General features: G+C 42.7%; 2 protein-coding genes across 3 annotated transcripts in view; both read left to right on the top strand.

Annotated features, from left to right (window-relative positions):
- Window positions 1–2,225: 2,225 nt before the first annotated feature.
- cfap53 (cilia and flagella associated protein 53) lies at window positions 2,226–7,267 on the top strand. The gene is made up of 8 exons (XM_042059576.1): window positions 2,226–2,432; window positions 2,844–3,073; window positions 3,264–3,437; window positions 3,852–4,155; window positions 4,764–4,982; window positions 5,715–5,931; window positions 6,466–6,568; window positions 6,888–7,267. The coding sequence occupies exons 1-8, from the start codon at window positions 2,361–2,363 to the stop codon at window positions 7,141–7,143; spliced, it is 1,575 nt and encodes a 524-aa protein (XP_041915510.1). The 5' UTR covers window positions 2,226–2,360; the 3' UTR covers window positions 7,144–7,267.
- Window positions 7,268–8,512: 1,245 nt separating this feature from the next.
- Window positions 8,513–16,150, top strand: part of myo5b (myosin VB) — a 66,169-nt gene continuing 58,531 nt past the window's right edge. Inside the window, exon 1 of one of the 2 annotated variants that reach the window (XM_042059554.1) lies at window positions 8,513–8,724. In XM_042059554.1, coding sequence (XP_041915488.1) covers window positions 8,695–8,724 — 30 coding nt within the window. In that variant the 5' untranslated portion in view covers window positions 8,513–8,694. Of the gene's footprint in view, window positions 8,725–9,578; window positions 10,091–16,150 lie in introns of those variants that run through there. The other variant, XM_042059555.1, reaches the window with a different exon arrangement.

Below are 16,150 nucleotides of genomic sequence, written 5' to 3'. Positions count from 1 at the left end.
GAAATGATGAATGGCACACTAAAAGCCATCCTAGAGAAAGCCATCTAAAGCCACGAACCCGTCTGGGAAATCCTTTCAGAGTAAAAGAAGAAAGAAACAGGGTAAAGGCTTTCGCAAACCATAGATGGCGTGAGCGTGTCAGCTGTGTGGCGTGACAGTCACTCATTACATCATACAATGTGTGGCTCTCCCGCCACACATTGTATTTCTCACGCAGAAAAACGTTATAATATATTTAATATTCCGCAGCGCCCAAATGTCTGTGGCCGTGCCGCTCTCACTATGGAACCGGCAGGAATCAAGCGCGTCTCCCCCGGAGTTGAGGCTGCCACTTATCAGCCAATCAAAAATAACGAAAGGGGCTACACGATAGCCAATCAGAAAATAGCACTATTGTATCTGGGTAAGATTTAACGCAACAACCAATAAAAAAACGCGTATCCTGGAATTGTTCACGTAAATCTGTTAGCCTACTTCTTCCAAAATGCCACTGGAGCTTCGAGCATGAGTTTCAGCACAGAGCAAGTCATCTTTTAATGTTAAAACAAATCCACAACTTGTTTGACACAAACAATGACAACGTGACTGCTGCTAGAGAATGTTTCCCAGATAATTAACATCAGTTGTTCATGAGTGTCTGTAACTTAGCCAACAGTTTTACAGACTGTTCACTGACGACACGTACTTGCTCAGAACAAGTAGGCCTGGCCTAGTCTAGCCTAGTCATATTTTCGTTATCACACGATGACTGACATATTGTCACATCTCTCTCTCCAAATAGGCTTAATCATTTTATTAATACTAGGCCTAAATAAATTAAAGTGTATTGCATATTGTTATAGGTCACTTTTGAAATCATGTCATATTATATTACAGGATATCCTGGCCATGGATGCATTAATCATTGCATCTGTCTTTAAAAAATGTCAGGTAAAAAGCAATTAAGCATCCTCTCATTCCCCCTGAGAGGAAAGCCCCCTAAAAGGTCCAGGTTAGTGGATGCTCAGATGTGGTGAAAAGGGTAGGCTCATCAGAGTCCTGCAACGGGTCGGGTATCCGACGGGTACCCGCAGAAAAGTTGCTAAAACGGGTAAATTATGACGTCCCTAAAATGTACGGGCGGGAAAAGAACTCCTTTGCGAGTGAAAAATATGTGAAATATTTTTATATCTAAATTACCATTACCACATCGCAAATATGTGTTTTATTCAACGATACGACACTTGACCCATCACATCAGTAGGCCTACTGCGACTTTTGAATTATTTGTTTGATGCATCTATGTGTGAAAACATTAAACAATATAACCGTCTCGTAGTTGGAGCGCAAGAGAGTAGGCTACAATGGATGAAGTCAAGGTAAAGTTGGCTAGTGGCAGGCTCAGGTTGTTTTTTTCTCGTTCTCTTTGTTTCATTAACAGGTCCATTTTATGTAGAATAATGTTCTGATGCAGCAAGGTTTGGGCTATGTGTCGTTGTTGTAAGGTTTATCCCTGACGCAAAATGTAAAAAAAAAAAAAAAAAAGAATGACCATATGAGTACTTTAGACAATTATTTGCCAAGTTATGTTCATGCATTTTGTAAAATGCTCTATAAAAACTCCCCATAGGACTTTTGGTTATCCAAAATGCATACTGACAATCAAATGCTTACTGCATACGAACCCTAGCCTAGAAATCTAGACGCGCCCCTAGCGGCAGCAAGGGCTATACGCAAGGGCCCTTATATCTTGGCCTCAAATGAAACTCTGAAGTTTCATGCTTGCATTTGGATTCAGGGGTTCTGATATGGAATGACTACACTAAATATGGAGTAATTACAAAAAAATCTTTACTATTTCTATTTCAATTAAATTGGTGTGTATAAGATGGACTATACATATTTTTTTCTGGACTATATTATTATTAAGTACACAGGAATCACGTAGCCTACAAACAGGTCAGTTGTCAACTACACCAGGGAGATAGGCTACAATTAAAGAAAAAATCTGAACATTTACATACCGCATTTGTAAAGTATAATGTATGTGTACTGCAACAGGATATTTAGGAGATGTGTGTTAAGCAAGTTAATAGGATTTACGCAATAATTGATAGACATGCCACTTCTTACAACGTGTAACAGTGAGCTTCACAAAATGTAACAGCCGTAGAAAAAATGGCAACAGATTAGTTCGAAGTCTGGAACGTCTGAATGCCGCGGAAGTTGTTGTTCCCATGGTAGCATATTAGCATTTCCGCAAACAGAAGAAGCTGAGTGCAGTGTTAGGAGGCACCAGCCGCAAACTTTAAAATAAACTAGAAAATACACGCTGTCTATCTAAATGTAGTGTATTTATATTAGTTACACATAATTTTAATATGATGATCGGTCAGAGGAACAGGACGCTATGTCGGGAATTCACCGGACCAACGCCACATTCAGTTGCGGTGGTAAGTTACAGCACCTAACTTGCCTTGACAGTCACTCACCGAAGTAGCCTACTAAACTTATATCCTACATTATATACATTTGGCGAATGTATTGTATAATGCAGATACAATATTTAGCCTACTTAACTTTGCGTTTGTTGTAAGTTTAGGTCATTCTGTCAAATGTGGGAGGGAGGGAGGCCTATGGATTCGTGACTTGTAGTAGGTGAAACAAATTAGCCTGGGCCTAGGCTATGCATTGAACCCAAGCACTTACACGGTTGGCCATAACCAACAACCTAGGCCAGCTGTTTGTTGAACTTGTTTGAAGGTGTAACCTCTCTCTCTGTTAAAAACCTATTTGTATTAAGGCACGATAGCGAGGCACTGATTATCAAATTTCATTAGTGCTGTATGATTTATTTTCTTAAGAGAGCAAGGTTGCCTTCCTCAAGACCTCCAGACCATCTTATTCTGGAGAGGAGGAAACAGGAAGCAGCGCGGGACAAGATATTGGAGTTTACACGAAATCAGAGCACCTGCGACATGAGAATGCACTGGGAGAAGAATTCAGATCGCCAAATTGTCTTGGGCACCATCGAGAGACGTGTGAACGAAGCCATGTTGAAGTATCAGCTAAGCATCGAGGAACGAAGAGATAGGTAGTCTACTGATCTATAGCGCAGTGTCACATGCACTTAATGTACTATGTTCTAACAGCAATCGATCTGAATTTCACGTCACATTGTCAATGTCAGTTTATTTAAAGCATATTTGACCAAACACTTCTTCATGTCAATTCTTCATTTCATCTTGCCTCTGTTTTCTTCCCTTTATCTTGTACAACTTTAGGCTCCTTGCTGTGTTGGAGGCAGAGGAGAGAGAGCTCATGAGGGAGATGGAGGAGAGAAAGGAGACCATTCTGGAGAGGCAAGCCAAGATGCGAGAGAGGGCCAAGGCACTGCGTGAGAGGAGAGAAAGTGATCGACAGAAAGTGGTGGAAGAAAAGCTGGAGCAACTCTTCAGGTTGGGGCCAGTGCCACAGAGTGTGGTTGTGGTCATTCACCACTACAACTACTGCTTAAATAAGCAAAATAATTAACCCTTAAGCGATCAAGAAGAAACAATTCATTTGTAAAACTCCTTTCCTTTGTTTATGTGTTTATTTCACAATAGTGCATTCAGGAAGCGCACACTGGACTTTTCTGTAACCCTATCATTTATTACACACATTATACAGTGAATAATGCCCATATTTCATATGTTGGAAAAGTAAGCCCCAACTTTGTGAGCCACCCTACCATCTATGAATAATATATGTGCTATTTATCCAGTGTTACTTACAGCGTCATACATCTAGAACCAGTTCTGTGTGCATCACCCCTTGATTCATACCAAACCCCTCTTCCCCCTCTGACCCTGCACCCTCCTGCCTCTCAGGGAGCGGAGCGAGGAGCTGCGAGCCATCGAGACACGCCGGCGCCAGGATGAGGTCTGCACCGAGCGGGCCGCCCAGATCCACTCACGGGAGGAGTCGCACCGGCGGCGGGCGGACGAGGAGCGGCTCTTCGCCCAGCTGTGGGAGAGCGACCGGCAGGCCAAGCAGGAGCGCGAGAGCCAGGAGGCGCTGCGGCAACACCAGAGCAACGCAGAGCAGGTGGCCTTCCTGCGCATGCAGATGGAGGCCGCCGAGCAGCAGAGAGCCGAGGCCAAGCGGCTGAAGGAGGAGGAGGCTCAGATACTTGTGAGAGCCACACCTCTACTACAGCACCACCTCCACCAGGCACATCCACAAAATCACAGTGCCAGATCACACTTTCAAGGGTCATGCCACAAACCCACTTAATGTGTAATAATGTTATATGAACATCTGTTTTAGAGTGCGATATATTATTTTACACAACAGCAAAGGATAGATAATCATACAGTAACAGTGGCTTGATATCAACCCTGACGCCTTATATTATCTATGTTTAGAAGAACAGTACAGATATCATACAGGGTCATTGTGTAGAATCATGGTTTTAGTGTCAAAGTGACCCACTAGTGAGAAATGCAGAACATTAAACCACATATTGGAATATTGGACATAATGCTCTATTCCACTTTCTGTCACCATGCATGCTCATGTGTCCATCAGTGATCATTATGTTGTGTTTTAATTTGTTGTTGCAATATCATTTCTCTTACTGTATATGCTGTGCTTGGTATATAGCCTATAGCTTATTTAGCCTTGGTAAAAGCCTGTCTGTTTCCGCCTGTGGTACAGCCTGCTAAGATTATTTGGTGCACTTGCCCAATGCACATGGCGGTGGTGTTCCTGATACCTGCTGTATTGGTCGTGCTTCACAGCGGGAGCAGAGGGAGATGCTGCGTCTGGAGGACGAGAGGCAACGGCGCCAGAAGCTCCAGAGTCAGGGCAGCCGACGGCGGTCGCTGGACCAGTCGCTGCGGTTAAAGATGAAGCGCCTGGCTCAGCAGCAGCAGGAAGAGCTGGCCCTGGACATGAGCATCCTGACACAGCTGCTGGCCGAGGAGAGGGACGAGAAGCAGGGAGAGGCCACAAGGAAGGTGAGGGATGAGAAGTATGAGAATAAGAGAGAGGGACAGAATGGGAAGAACAAGTGTAACGGAGGCGAACTGAGCTAGCGTGCTAGTTGCCCGTGTAAATCCTCACAGCCCTAACCTTAAGAACGCTTCTAACCGCTGAGTTGGAAGCCTGGGCTTTTAGCTCAGTGGTTAGAGCGTTCGACTCCCACGCCGGTGAGTGTCGAGGTGGCGGGTTTGAGGGCCGTGAGCGGCGGACGAATTACGACCTCTGTTACACAAGCAAAGATGAAACTGTCAGAAAGTGATGGCCATATTTGTATTTGTATTGTAGCTGGGCATATTTGAGTGTGTACTGTATTCTCACCACACAGTTCAACTAATGCCTTTTGTGTGTGTATTTTGTGTATACTATACAGTATGTCTGTTTGTGCTGTATGTTGGTGTGTGTGTGTGCATGTCTGTATGTGCGTGTGTGTGTGGGTATTGCACGTTGGTTAGGTTTATTGTCCCTGTAGGGAAACAGAGTCAGTCCACAGTACCCCAGTATAAAACAGGGGCCCTTTTACAGAGTCAGTCCACAGTACCCCAGTATAAAACAGGGGCCCTTTACAGAGTCAGTCCGCAGTACCCAGTATAACACAGGGGCCCTTTACAGAGTCAGTCCGCAGTACCCAGTATAACACAGGGGCCCTTTACAGAGTCAGTCCGCAGTACCCAGTATAACACAGAGGTCCTGGTGTGTGTGTGAGACAGCTGGAGCTGCGTGAGGAGCGGAGCAGGTACCAGAGGTACTTGGCTGAGCAGCTGGAGGAGCAGCGGAGGCAGGAGGCTGAGACAGAGCAGCTGATCGAGGCCGAGCTGCAGCAGATCTTGTCCCGCCGCACGGAGAAGAATCGCCGGGAGAAGGAGGCCCGCAATCGCCTCATGAAGGACGTCATGGACACCCGCCACATACAGATCCAGCACAAATGTAAGAATGTGGACCATAGGAATAGACTGGGATATAGATGCCCTGGAAGAATGGATCTTATTCTTTGTTGATAATGTATCAGCAACACAATTGCTCTATGTAATCTTTTTTGTTGGAATGTTACTCTGACTGACTATTTCTATGACTATGTCCTTGTGCATGTGTGGATGTATATGCATTTGTGTGTCCGTGTGTTTCTGCTTATAAGTAAAATGTTGGATAACAGGCTTGTGCAAAATTCAGAATTGAATTGAGATTGACTCCTAAATTCCAATTCAATTCTTGCCTGTTGGATAGTTATGCATGTGTAACGGAGGCGAACTGAGCTAGCGTGCTAGTCGCCCGTGTAAATCCTCACACCCCTAGCCTTAAGAACGCTTCTAACCGCTGAGTTGAAAGCCTGAGCTTTTAGCTCAGTGGTTAGAGCGTTCGACTCCCACGCCGGTGTGTGTTGAGGTGGCGGGTTCGAGGGCCGTGAGCAGCGGACGAATTACGACCTCTGTTACACATGTCATGTGGATTTATTTGTCACAGTGAATCAGAACATGCAAAGGCAAGCTGAGCTGGTTCAGGAGAGAGAGGAGCTGAACAGAGACATCCAGCAGAACAAACTGCTGGACGAGGAGGAGAAAAGACGGTAGGTTGTTTAGGGTGTCAATGGGGAAACCGTAGAAACAGTAGAAAATCCAGTGTTTGTACAGGCAGACACATACCTCTGTTTCCCTCAGTCTCTTCCTGAAGTCAAAACACTAGACACTGTTTCTTTACAAATAAGAGTGGGTTAAACATGCATAGTGATGTCTTTTAAGGATCCTGTTCATGTTGCACAGCACTTGTAATGAAATTTTGCATATCTATTTGACCACGAGACCAGAGTTAAATGAAGCCATCCTTACACCTCAAATACTGCGTAGCCTATTTTTGCTAAACAGTATTTTCTAACCCACCCCCCTCAGTCTGAAAGAAGCCAGCCTGGAGTATCAGGCAGACCTGTTGGCCCAGATGCTTCACCAGCAGAAGTTGCGTGACATGAAGCAAGCTGAGGCGGACAGGGAGCACCACAGGGGTCTGGCCTTCCAGCAGGAGTACAACAGGAAGGTCCAGGACATCCTCTCGAGGCCCACATCCAACACCACCCCCGTGCACCCCTTCAGGAGAAGGGACCTCCAGCCTCCAGCTACGGTGGCCCAGCTGGATCTTTCTATAACCTAGTAAATCTGTTTTTACCACCTCCGGTCACAGGCTGCAGTTGTGGGGAGGTATACGTTTATCATCAAATTGCATTATACAACTGATTGAAGAAAAACAAATAAATGCATAATAGTTACTCACTTAATGATGTATGACTTGTGTCTCTCCTATATGCAGTTACATTTAGTTGCTCATTAGTTTGAACCCCCCTCCCCCCAAGCCATGTATCCTATTTTCCCCTCATCCTAATCCAGGGTCTAATCGAGGACAAAGATTAAAGGCTGGATTAATAAGTACACCACAGCAACTGCAACTGGTTAAACAAACTAGTCTTCTGACCAGAAATTCAAGCCACACCTCCTTTAATATAGACACATGCGAAGTCCTTCAGTGTATGACCACTAGAGGGGCCAGTTAGCTATTTACTACTTAAAAAAACGCCTTGGCCTCTTGACATATGAGTATGTACAGTAAGGCGTAGCTAGGTCCATTGGAATTATATATTGATCATGCTTGGCCACCAGAAGTAGTGTTTTGTCATTCAGAGGGATGATACATGTAATGCAGGAGTCTTCAAAGAGCTACAGAGAAACCCCTGATTCTGTGAAAGGAAAGACAGTATTGCCATTTCAGCATGTCAGCATGACAATAACAATAACTCTTGTTTCTCTTGTTTGCCCATTATTATTTGTTTCATATTTCCGAGGCTTTTTCCTTGTATTGTGTCAATAGACAAACTCTATGTATGAACATTCATATAAAAGTTCATCTTAAAAACTAAGAATAAACATGATGTGATTTTGACAGTAACTAAAGTCTGGTTCAGTGCCTTCAGTACAAAAACGTGTGCTCAATTAAGTGAATCATTGTGGAAGGTGGACTTCAGTCAGGTTTCCTTTGCATCATCATTTAGCCCTTACTCTCTACTTCAAGATTAAGACTCCACCCATCAAATGTTCAACTAACTAACTGCCCACTGCTGCCAGGTTGAGACGTGCGTACTGATATATATTCTGAAATCCCTTCATCTTATAGATGTTAAGTTTTAATGCTGATTATTGTTTTGACCTTTTTAACATCACTTATTGGCAGCACCATATTAGGTGTTCACTTAACATCATGGAATGTGCTGTTGTATTTCCTTTTGTGTGGTGAGGTGAGAAAACCATTAGATTCTGATAAAACCTGTTCTCTCTAAACTTAGTGTTCTTCATTAACAATTATGATGCGTGTCATGCCAATTGTGTGTGTGTGTGTGTCTATCTGTCTGGTGTGATTTCATGTCACCTCAGAAGAAAGAACTCGGTCAACACCCCATACCTGACTGAGGAGTGGTGTAGGAGTGGAATGATTGGTCTGATGTCAGAAGTTTTTCCTTCACCTGTTGCAGAGAGGCAGGTTTAGGAGTTGCCCAAGTCAAACTATGACTTTAGAGTAGCCACAGACATCTTGTGTCTACATACTATATGTAATATGGGTGAGTCAAAACCTTACCTCTGAACATCTGTCTGACTTTATGTTGTGTGAGGAATTACAAGGCTGTTACAGCTATCTGGACAAAGGGCAAAGGAGATGATATCTGAAGTGGACCTTTACTGCAAGGTACAACTACTGTTGATTTTATTTTACTGTAAAAGGGCTCTTCATATCTCCAGGTTACAAAATATGTTACGGCACCTTTTGTAAGAGCTGTTTGTGAGCATGTCTCACGTTTGACAGCTTTGTGTTTATGGCTGTTTCTGTGATAGCTTATCCAACTGCATAGGATACAGTATAATAATTTTCTGTCACTGTTAAATAGTAGACCTAGAGCTTTTTCACAGTCTCTTACAGTTGCACAACAAGACAACTGTTCTCGTTACTATGAATATATTCGATTGAATCGTATCGTCCAGAGCAATTTTGAGAATGATAAAAAAGCTAATAGCCAATCAGAACCCATCTTGTTAGCCATCACATTCATTAACACTAGGAGAGACTTTGCTTATCCTTGGTCAGTGTGGGCGCTTTTATTGTTATGGTTATAGTTACCTTTACAAAAAGCGAATACTTGTGGGTGATTTGTGAAAAACAAATGTTCACTAGAAAATAGACCGACAATGAGAAGAGTGAGAAGTCTGCCACTATAGTGTCTTAGTAGTGTCTTTGAAATAAACTCGGCCCTTCTCGGTTCAATTTGATTTTACCAATTCCAAACTATTTGGTTGAATGAAATGGCATTAGAAAGTAGCCAAACCTCGGTATGGGTTTATATTAAGTATACAAAACATTTCACAGTTGTGAATAGGCTTACAAAACCAATCAGTGTATTGAACATTGAATAGCCTACATTAGTGGATATGATTTATACAAATCTTTTTAAGTCATTTGAACCTTTCACATGTAATGCCAAACTTGGCCAGATGGTGTCTCATATTGTAAGAGATCACACTATGGTCGGTCCGTGAGATTGCACTGCAGTCATACCAGTCAACATGATCGAGTCCATGGATACGGAAAGGAAGTAAAGGGAGCGAATATAGAACTAACAGAGCTACATACTTTTCATTATATTCAAGTCTCTCTTAAATATTTTACTGCAGTTTTATAGGATACATATAGTCACAGTCCTGGAATATTTTGCCTAAGTGCCGTGTAAACCATACCTGGATACGCAAAACGCACGGCTCCAAAGTATTTTCTAATGGCAGAAGACACCTGCCATGAATGGGAACAGGTCAAGTGGCTAACTTGCTAGCGCGAAGGTCCCTAGCAAGTTGATTCAAACTAGTACCAAACATAGGGGTTCTGCGTGCCTGACGGTAATTGGAAAATGACGTTTGGACAAGGAATATTGACCGAACCAAACTTTGAGGAAATATATGTGTTTTTGTAATTGGTGTGGCTATTTACACTAGCCTATATATTGTTGGGGTTTCGTTAAGACTTCGCATTGGGGACTATGTCAGTCAACGAGCTTTACACTAAGGTGAGTGACAATTGTTTTCCTACTGTGAAAAGGCTACTGTAGTTCATAGCACATGTGTATAATTAAATTACAATTTAAGGTGTTCTTAGCCACTACTCTACTGACATTCTTAACAAGATTACAAGTTTCGGCACGAAAACAAGGCCTAAATTAGGTTATTTCCCTATACCTCCTTATATTAGTATTAAACAATTTGGTTATATGTAAACTTTACCAGTTACTATTGTCTGTGATCATTTCATGCTCTCAGGACAGGTGCATTATCGCGAGGTTGGTTTCGGGTTGGTTTCGGTGTTCCATGACCGAGCGCGTTATAGCGCTTCCTCTTGTAAAGGCTACACAGACCGATTTACGGTAAAAGAAAAACAACGTAGGCCTATCTAAATTAAACAATGCACTAATCAAACTTATCAGAGCACTTAGTTATAGTCGAATGACATAAAGAAGGTGGCCGCACTTTCTGTCACCCCGGCTAGTTTTATTGATCTGGTCTAATCATGCCACCAGTATATATTTCCATTTAACTTAGGCTTGAATCTCTGTCCAACCAGTAGTCGACTGCAGTGGTAGAGTACAAAAACCTTGTTGTTTGTCGAGGCTTATTTTGGAATAGATTTACGCACCGCCTGAATACAAAGGCATACGTTATTTATTTCTCACCAAACGTGGCAAATACATAATACTTTAAAATTCTAATACCTCGGCCAGCTGTAGAATTTAGACGTCCCCTCCTCTGTCCACCAGCTATCGACTTCGACCAGGAAATCGACTTTGACCAAGGTTCTCACTGAACTAATCTCCTTGAAGATTTACAATAATATGCACAGTACTGAAATAATGTGGGCAGTGGGTTGGCAAGCACCTCAGTAACACTAGATTTCGGCAAAACATGATGGACTTGCAGTTCAGTTGTCCCATGGATCAGCATCCTTAAAAGTTATAGCCTACTTCGCAGGTCTCTTCTGTCATTTTTGCTCACATATATAAATGACCCTCTTGTAATTGTAAAGAGATGAGTTGTGAGATAACTATGCCTCAGGTAGAGTACAAAAATGTCATGCACATTATTTCTTGTCTGTGCCTCAAGTACACTTGGGATGGGGCTTTGGGAGCCGGTAGTTATGTGCTATGCCAGTCTTACCAGACATGTCGAATGAGAACAGAATGACTACAGGTCTGGGATTGTGTTGATCCTCATATGAAAGATACCTGTCACCTTGATAGACCTCATGCTACTGAAACACGATCTTCTTGTATGGGAAATGTACAAGTAAAAGTTATTTAGTTAGGTAATTCTACACAGAAAACTGGCCATGGTGTTGTCAATGTTATATATGACGCAAGTATGTTCCACGGGAAGCCTATATATTTACTAACCTGCGACCTCTGAAAACTCCAATTGTTTGCTTCCTCTTCATTCAATCTGGGACTATACTCAAAAGTAGTTTCAAATCAGTGCTCTAATAATCTTATGTAGCCTATTTCATGCACCAATATGTAACTGCTTGTAGATTCAGACAATCCACTCACTTTGTCTCATTTAGTTGTATTCTGAACTCAAGGCTTCTAATGAGCAAAGCAAACAGTTAAACTAACAATGATGTGACAAGCTGATGTCATATTTTCTGATTACTTATATTGTGCATCTGACAGACTGAATTATGATGCTGAGTCCAGGTGATCATGAGAAGTTGGCTGTAACACCAGTTACAATTTACTGCGTTATTGGTGAGGATTATCATGGCAGGCCAGCATTAATGACAGAGCAAAGTCTCGGCCCCCCATCTGATCCTTTTTACCCAAGCATCTGCCACTTGTTCCCCAGCATATTATCCAGACCAAAGGTTGGGTAACAAATCCAAGAATTCCATCTGTTTTTGTGTAGGATGTTGAGACCAGCTGTCACCATGTATTCTGTGATTCAGACTTAATGCACGCACACACACACACACACACACACAATTCCTGCAGTGCTGTAGTGTGGTTACATCCAATTAGCTGATATGAGTGACCGATTACTTGCAAGATAAGTCAAGAGCTGACTGAACAGTTGTGGATGTCTCTCTGAATGGCTTTTCCACGTGTTTAGAGTGTTATTAGAGGCAGGGATAAATGCTGTTTGTTTTAGGTCGTTGGCCTTGTGAGGCAGGATTACCCAGATAAAGGTCTACTGGCCCCAGCCCCAACACCCACCTCACATCGTGAGATTCTGTGTAGCCAGACCTTCAGTCAGTAAAACCCATTCGCTGTCTACTTGGAATTCTATCAGCTCCTCACGTGTGAGACAGAGTTGTCTGGTGGGCTCCCCTAAATTGGTGGAATTTAATAGTTTTTTTTTTTGCCATTCTTTTGTGTTGGTAACTGAGAGGTTTCGTTCTCTCTCAAGAGTCCCAATTGTCCACGAAGAGAGCTTATTGCTAGTATGTTGCCATAGCTCCCTACCCCCCTTTCAATATATGTTCACTCTCTCTCTCTGCCACTGTGTACTGGTTGAATGTATTCTGGTGAATGTTTGATAAACAAGTGCTGCTGCTCCTGTGGGGCTGAAGCTTAGAGGCAGGTGTGTACCCCCCCACACTGGGCCAGCAAGTCTCTGGTCACCTGACGTCATAAAGCAGGTGAAGGAGCACTCAGGTGAATAGGGAGCCTCCATGATATGAGGGAATAAGAGATGGAAAATAAATAGATAAAACACTGGACTTCAGTATCTTATAGTGAAGTATTGTATTCATTCATATTGTATTGTATTCATATCAAACGATTGCTGTTGATCTTTTTGGCTATATTTAACTATATTTGAAGCATTTAACTTTTTCATAGACTAATAAGAAAATCAATAGCGTTCACAATCCATGCCTCTACACTTGAGGTTTTAGTGAAATTGGCATATAGAGATGTGGTCAGTAGAGATGTGGACACGTTCACTCTCAGGTCCATTTATAGCTGACAAATATTACGCTTGATCATTATGGATGAAGTGATACTAATAATGTTGCCTAAATACTGATTATGGTGCCTGTAGTGGCTACCCTGACTGTCCTTATCAGAAAAACCAGAGGGACATGTCAACTCATCAGTCTTTCACATCTAAAGTCGTGCTAAATATGGCTCCTCTTTAATCCAATGTGACTAACTAAATATCTTGAACCATTTTGACTCAAATTGACTTTTGCTTTTGTTGTGTTTCCAATCTAATGAGCATTAATATGGGATTGAAGCAACTCACTGCAGTGTAATGAGTAGCATTTTAGACTGAACAGATGTGATGAAACAACGTTACATCCCACAGTCATTTTCTCTCATTTGGAATCAATCACCAGTGGTGGCCATATGTAGCACACTAAACATGATGTAACCTCAAACCTAGAGCCTAGAGGCTTTGTTCTACCTGTGCCATAGGTTTCACTCTTCCCACCTGAGTCCAATGGCCGAGAGCTAAACTGTGTGCTAGTTCCTCCTGCTGTCACGTCGGTGAATAGGGCACACATCAGAGGAGGGGGCTGAAAAAAATCAACACTTCCTCATGGCCACACCTCGGCTTCACCTGAGGCTATTATCTCCGTGTCTGCGGATATAGATCTGGGTGGGGCTCTGTTAGCAGCGCCCGTTGGAGCTGAAATCTGGAGCACAAGGTATTTTTTTACCCCCCTTGAAGGATTCCCAGCACACTCGGGCGAATGAGGGTCCTGTGTACATGAAACATGAGAAGAACCCTCCTATGTTATTTTAACTAGCCCTTCACCCTCAACCCTCCACCCTGGCTTTGCATACAGTGACGCGTCCACTTGTGCCAGACGATCCTAGAATTCCTTTCAAAAAAGCAGCAACTGTCAAAAAATGACTCTTTGAAAGTGAATTTGAAAGTTTGGAACCCCGGCTACAAGCGGGTGCCATCTACAGGAGATCTGTCACATACACCATGCCCACATGAGTCAGCCATTGTAAACAGTGACTTTTCATTATCTCAGCATGTACCATGGCGCTGATAACACGCCCATCTCTCTCTTTCTCTCTCAGTGTGGACTTTGTATGCAGCTCAGGGTTTTATCGGAGAGTTGCCACAATGGAACCTGAAGCGCAACTTTTTTTCTCTTCTCTCCAAAGAAGCTCTGTCATAATTTGCCGTCAGCTCCTCCTCTGGCTCGTGTGTCTGGTTCTGCTGTCTAGTCCCTTTCTTCTGCTCAGTACCTCTCTCTTCCTCTTAAATGTTGTGTTTTGGACAAGATTGTCTCTACTGTCTTTGATGTCTGCAGTCAGTGTTTATAAAACACTAGTTTTGAGTGCCACTTTCTAGACTTTATACTTATCATGTGTTGGTGTTCCTGGACAGTGGTTTTATGAAAAAGCTGTGTGGCATTACTTAATTACTGTGCCCACTGCCCACCGTCTCAGGCTGTTTGAGTTTCAAAAAAAGACCTACCAATTGTCCGTAAGGCACAGGAAATATCTTTGCCATTAGCCCTGTATGTGATCAGCAACATCTTGGGGAAATCTGTGTCCGACAAGTCTGACTTACACAGAGACACTGTTCATTGCTATCTGACGTTGATTAAGGGTTTGTGTGGTTTCAGACCATTTTTTTTGATCTCAGACATGATTTATGACTAATTGGAAGCTCTACTTGCTTCCAGGTTATTTGTACGTATTGTTATTTGTAATGTATGTTATTCAGGTTCACCAAAAGCATTTGGATTGTAACAGTGCATCTAATCAATATGTGCAAATGTTGTTGTGTTAAGGACTACTCATTGGACTGTATAAACCGACCAAGAAAACATTTATGTTGTAAAATGTATGTGGTAGTAAAGCTTACTATTAATTTAAGGGTTGTGGACGCTGCAAAACACACCCTCCGGCACCTCCATGCACATACAGTAGAGATTGTCACCTACAGTACAGTAATATTTTCCCCCTGTTGTGAAGATAAAACAAGCATAACACACAAACCCCTGCAGTGGCTCCCCATCCTCGGAGTTAGTGTGACAAACTCTCCCTCTGCTGTATCGACCCTGCACAGCGGCGGCGGTGGTGATGGGCAGTAAAAAAGCCATTTCATTAGGTCCTTAGAAGATATCACCGAGGAGTAATGGTCCCCAGCAGCACAGCACAGGCTAGAACAGGATAAATGGACACTGACACTGGATACTGTGTGTGTGTGTGTGTGTAGTAGTAGTAGTCTCTGCATGGGCAAATGGTGGCCTTGAAGGAGTATGTGGGTTTTGTTTAAAGGAACACACCAACTTTTTGGGAAATTTATTTATTTGCCATCTAACCCAGAGTTAGATAAGAGAACACATCCTTCTTTGTGAATGCAGTAACACAGTCTGACACTGTTAACTTAGCTTAGCATAATGAAGTGGGTGGCAAATAAGCTTCTTTCCCAAAAGGTTGGCGCGTTCCTTTGAGGCCATTTATTTCGCTTTAGCTGAACGGCCTCACAACCAAGTTCGGCCATCTTCGGTGGAAGAGTTTACTGGAGTCTTACAAAGTCTTTTGTCTAGCCTGCTCGCAGGTGCTGTTGTCATGCAGTTTTGCAGTGCAGCTCTCATGGGTGGTCAGCGCAGGCTCCATGACTGCTGATACAGTTCCCTTAATAGGAGAGAAATTGGATAGGTATGCGTGCAGTCTGACACTTCGGATTTTCTAAGAATCCGACCTTCCTGCGGAAAGAAATCCTTTTCATTTAATTTTTCAGGGATCCCTTATAACTTCGACCTGTTGTGCACAACTTCAAACAGCTTTTCATTTAACTGTGCCTTCAGGAAACCTTTCCTTTCAAGAACAGAGAAATTAAAATTTGATTAAACTGGAAAAAAGGTTTTGATGGCTCTTTCAGTTTTTTGTAACCTTGCTGGATTGCCAGATAATGTGGTGATCTGCTTCTGCTTTGCTATGGCATCTGTGCATCTCTCTTCTCCTTTCACTTATGTTTACATGTTGTGGGGTAAATATTACTTCCTTGTTATTCATGTAGTACCATAGAACAGGAAAACAAGTTTTTGATGTACAACGGTGACTAATTTGGAGCATTATTAGGGAAGCAGCCTTTTCATTCCTTAC

Source organism: Alosa sapidissima, chromosome 13, assembly GCF_018492685.1.
Source record: "Alosa sapidissima isolate fAloSap1 chromosome 13, fAloSap1.pri, whole genome shotgun sequence".
Taxonomy (NCBI): domain Eukaryota; kingdom Metazoa; phylum Chordata; class Actinopteri; order Clupeiformes; family Clupeidae; genus Alosa; species Alosa sapidissima.
Note: the sequence above shows the minus strand (reverse complement) of the source record. Positions and strands in the feature narration are given on the sequence as shown.

Coding starts and splice junctions, on each gene's coding strand:
- cfap53 (XM_042059576.1), top strand. CDS start 2,361: ATGATGATCGGTCAGAGGAACAGGACGCTATGTCGGGAATTCACCGGA. Junction 3,074..3,263: donor ATCGAGGAACGAAGAGATAG/GTAGTCTACTGA, acceptor GTACAACTTTAG/GCTCCTTGCTGTGTTGGAGG. Junction 4,983..5,714: donor AGGGAGAGGCCACAAGGAAG/GTGAGGGATGAG, acceptor TGTGTGAGACAG/CTGGAGCTGCGTGAGGAGCG.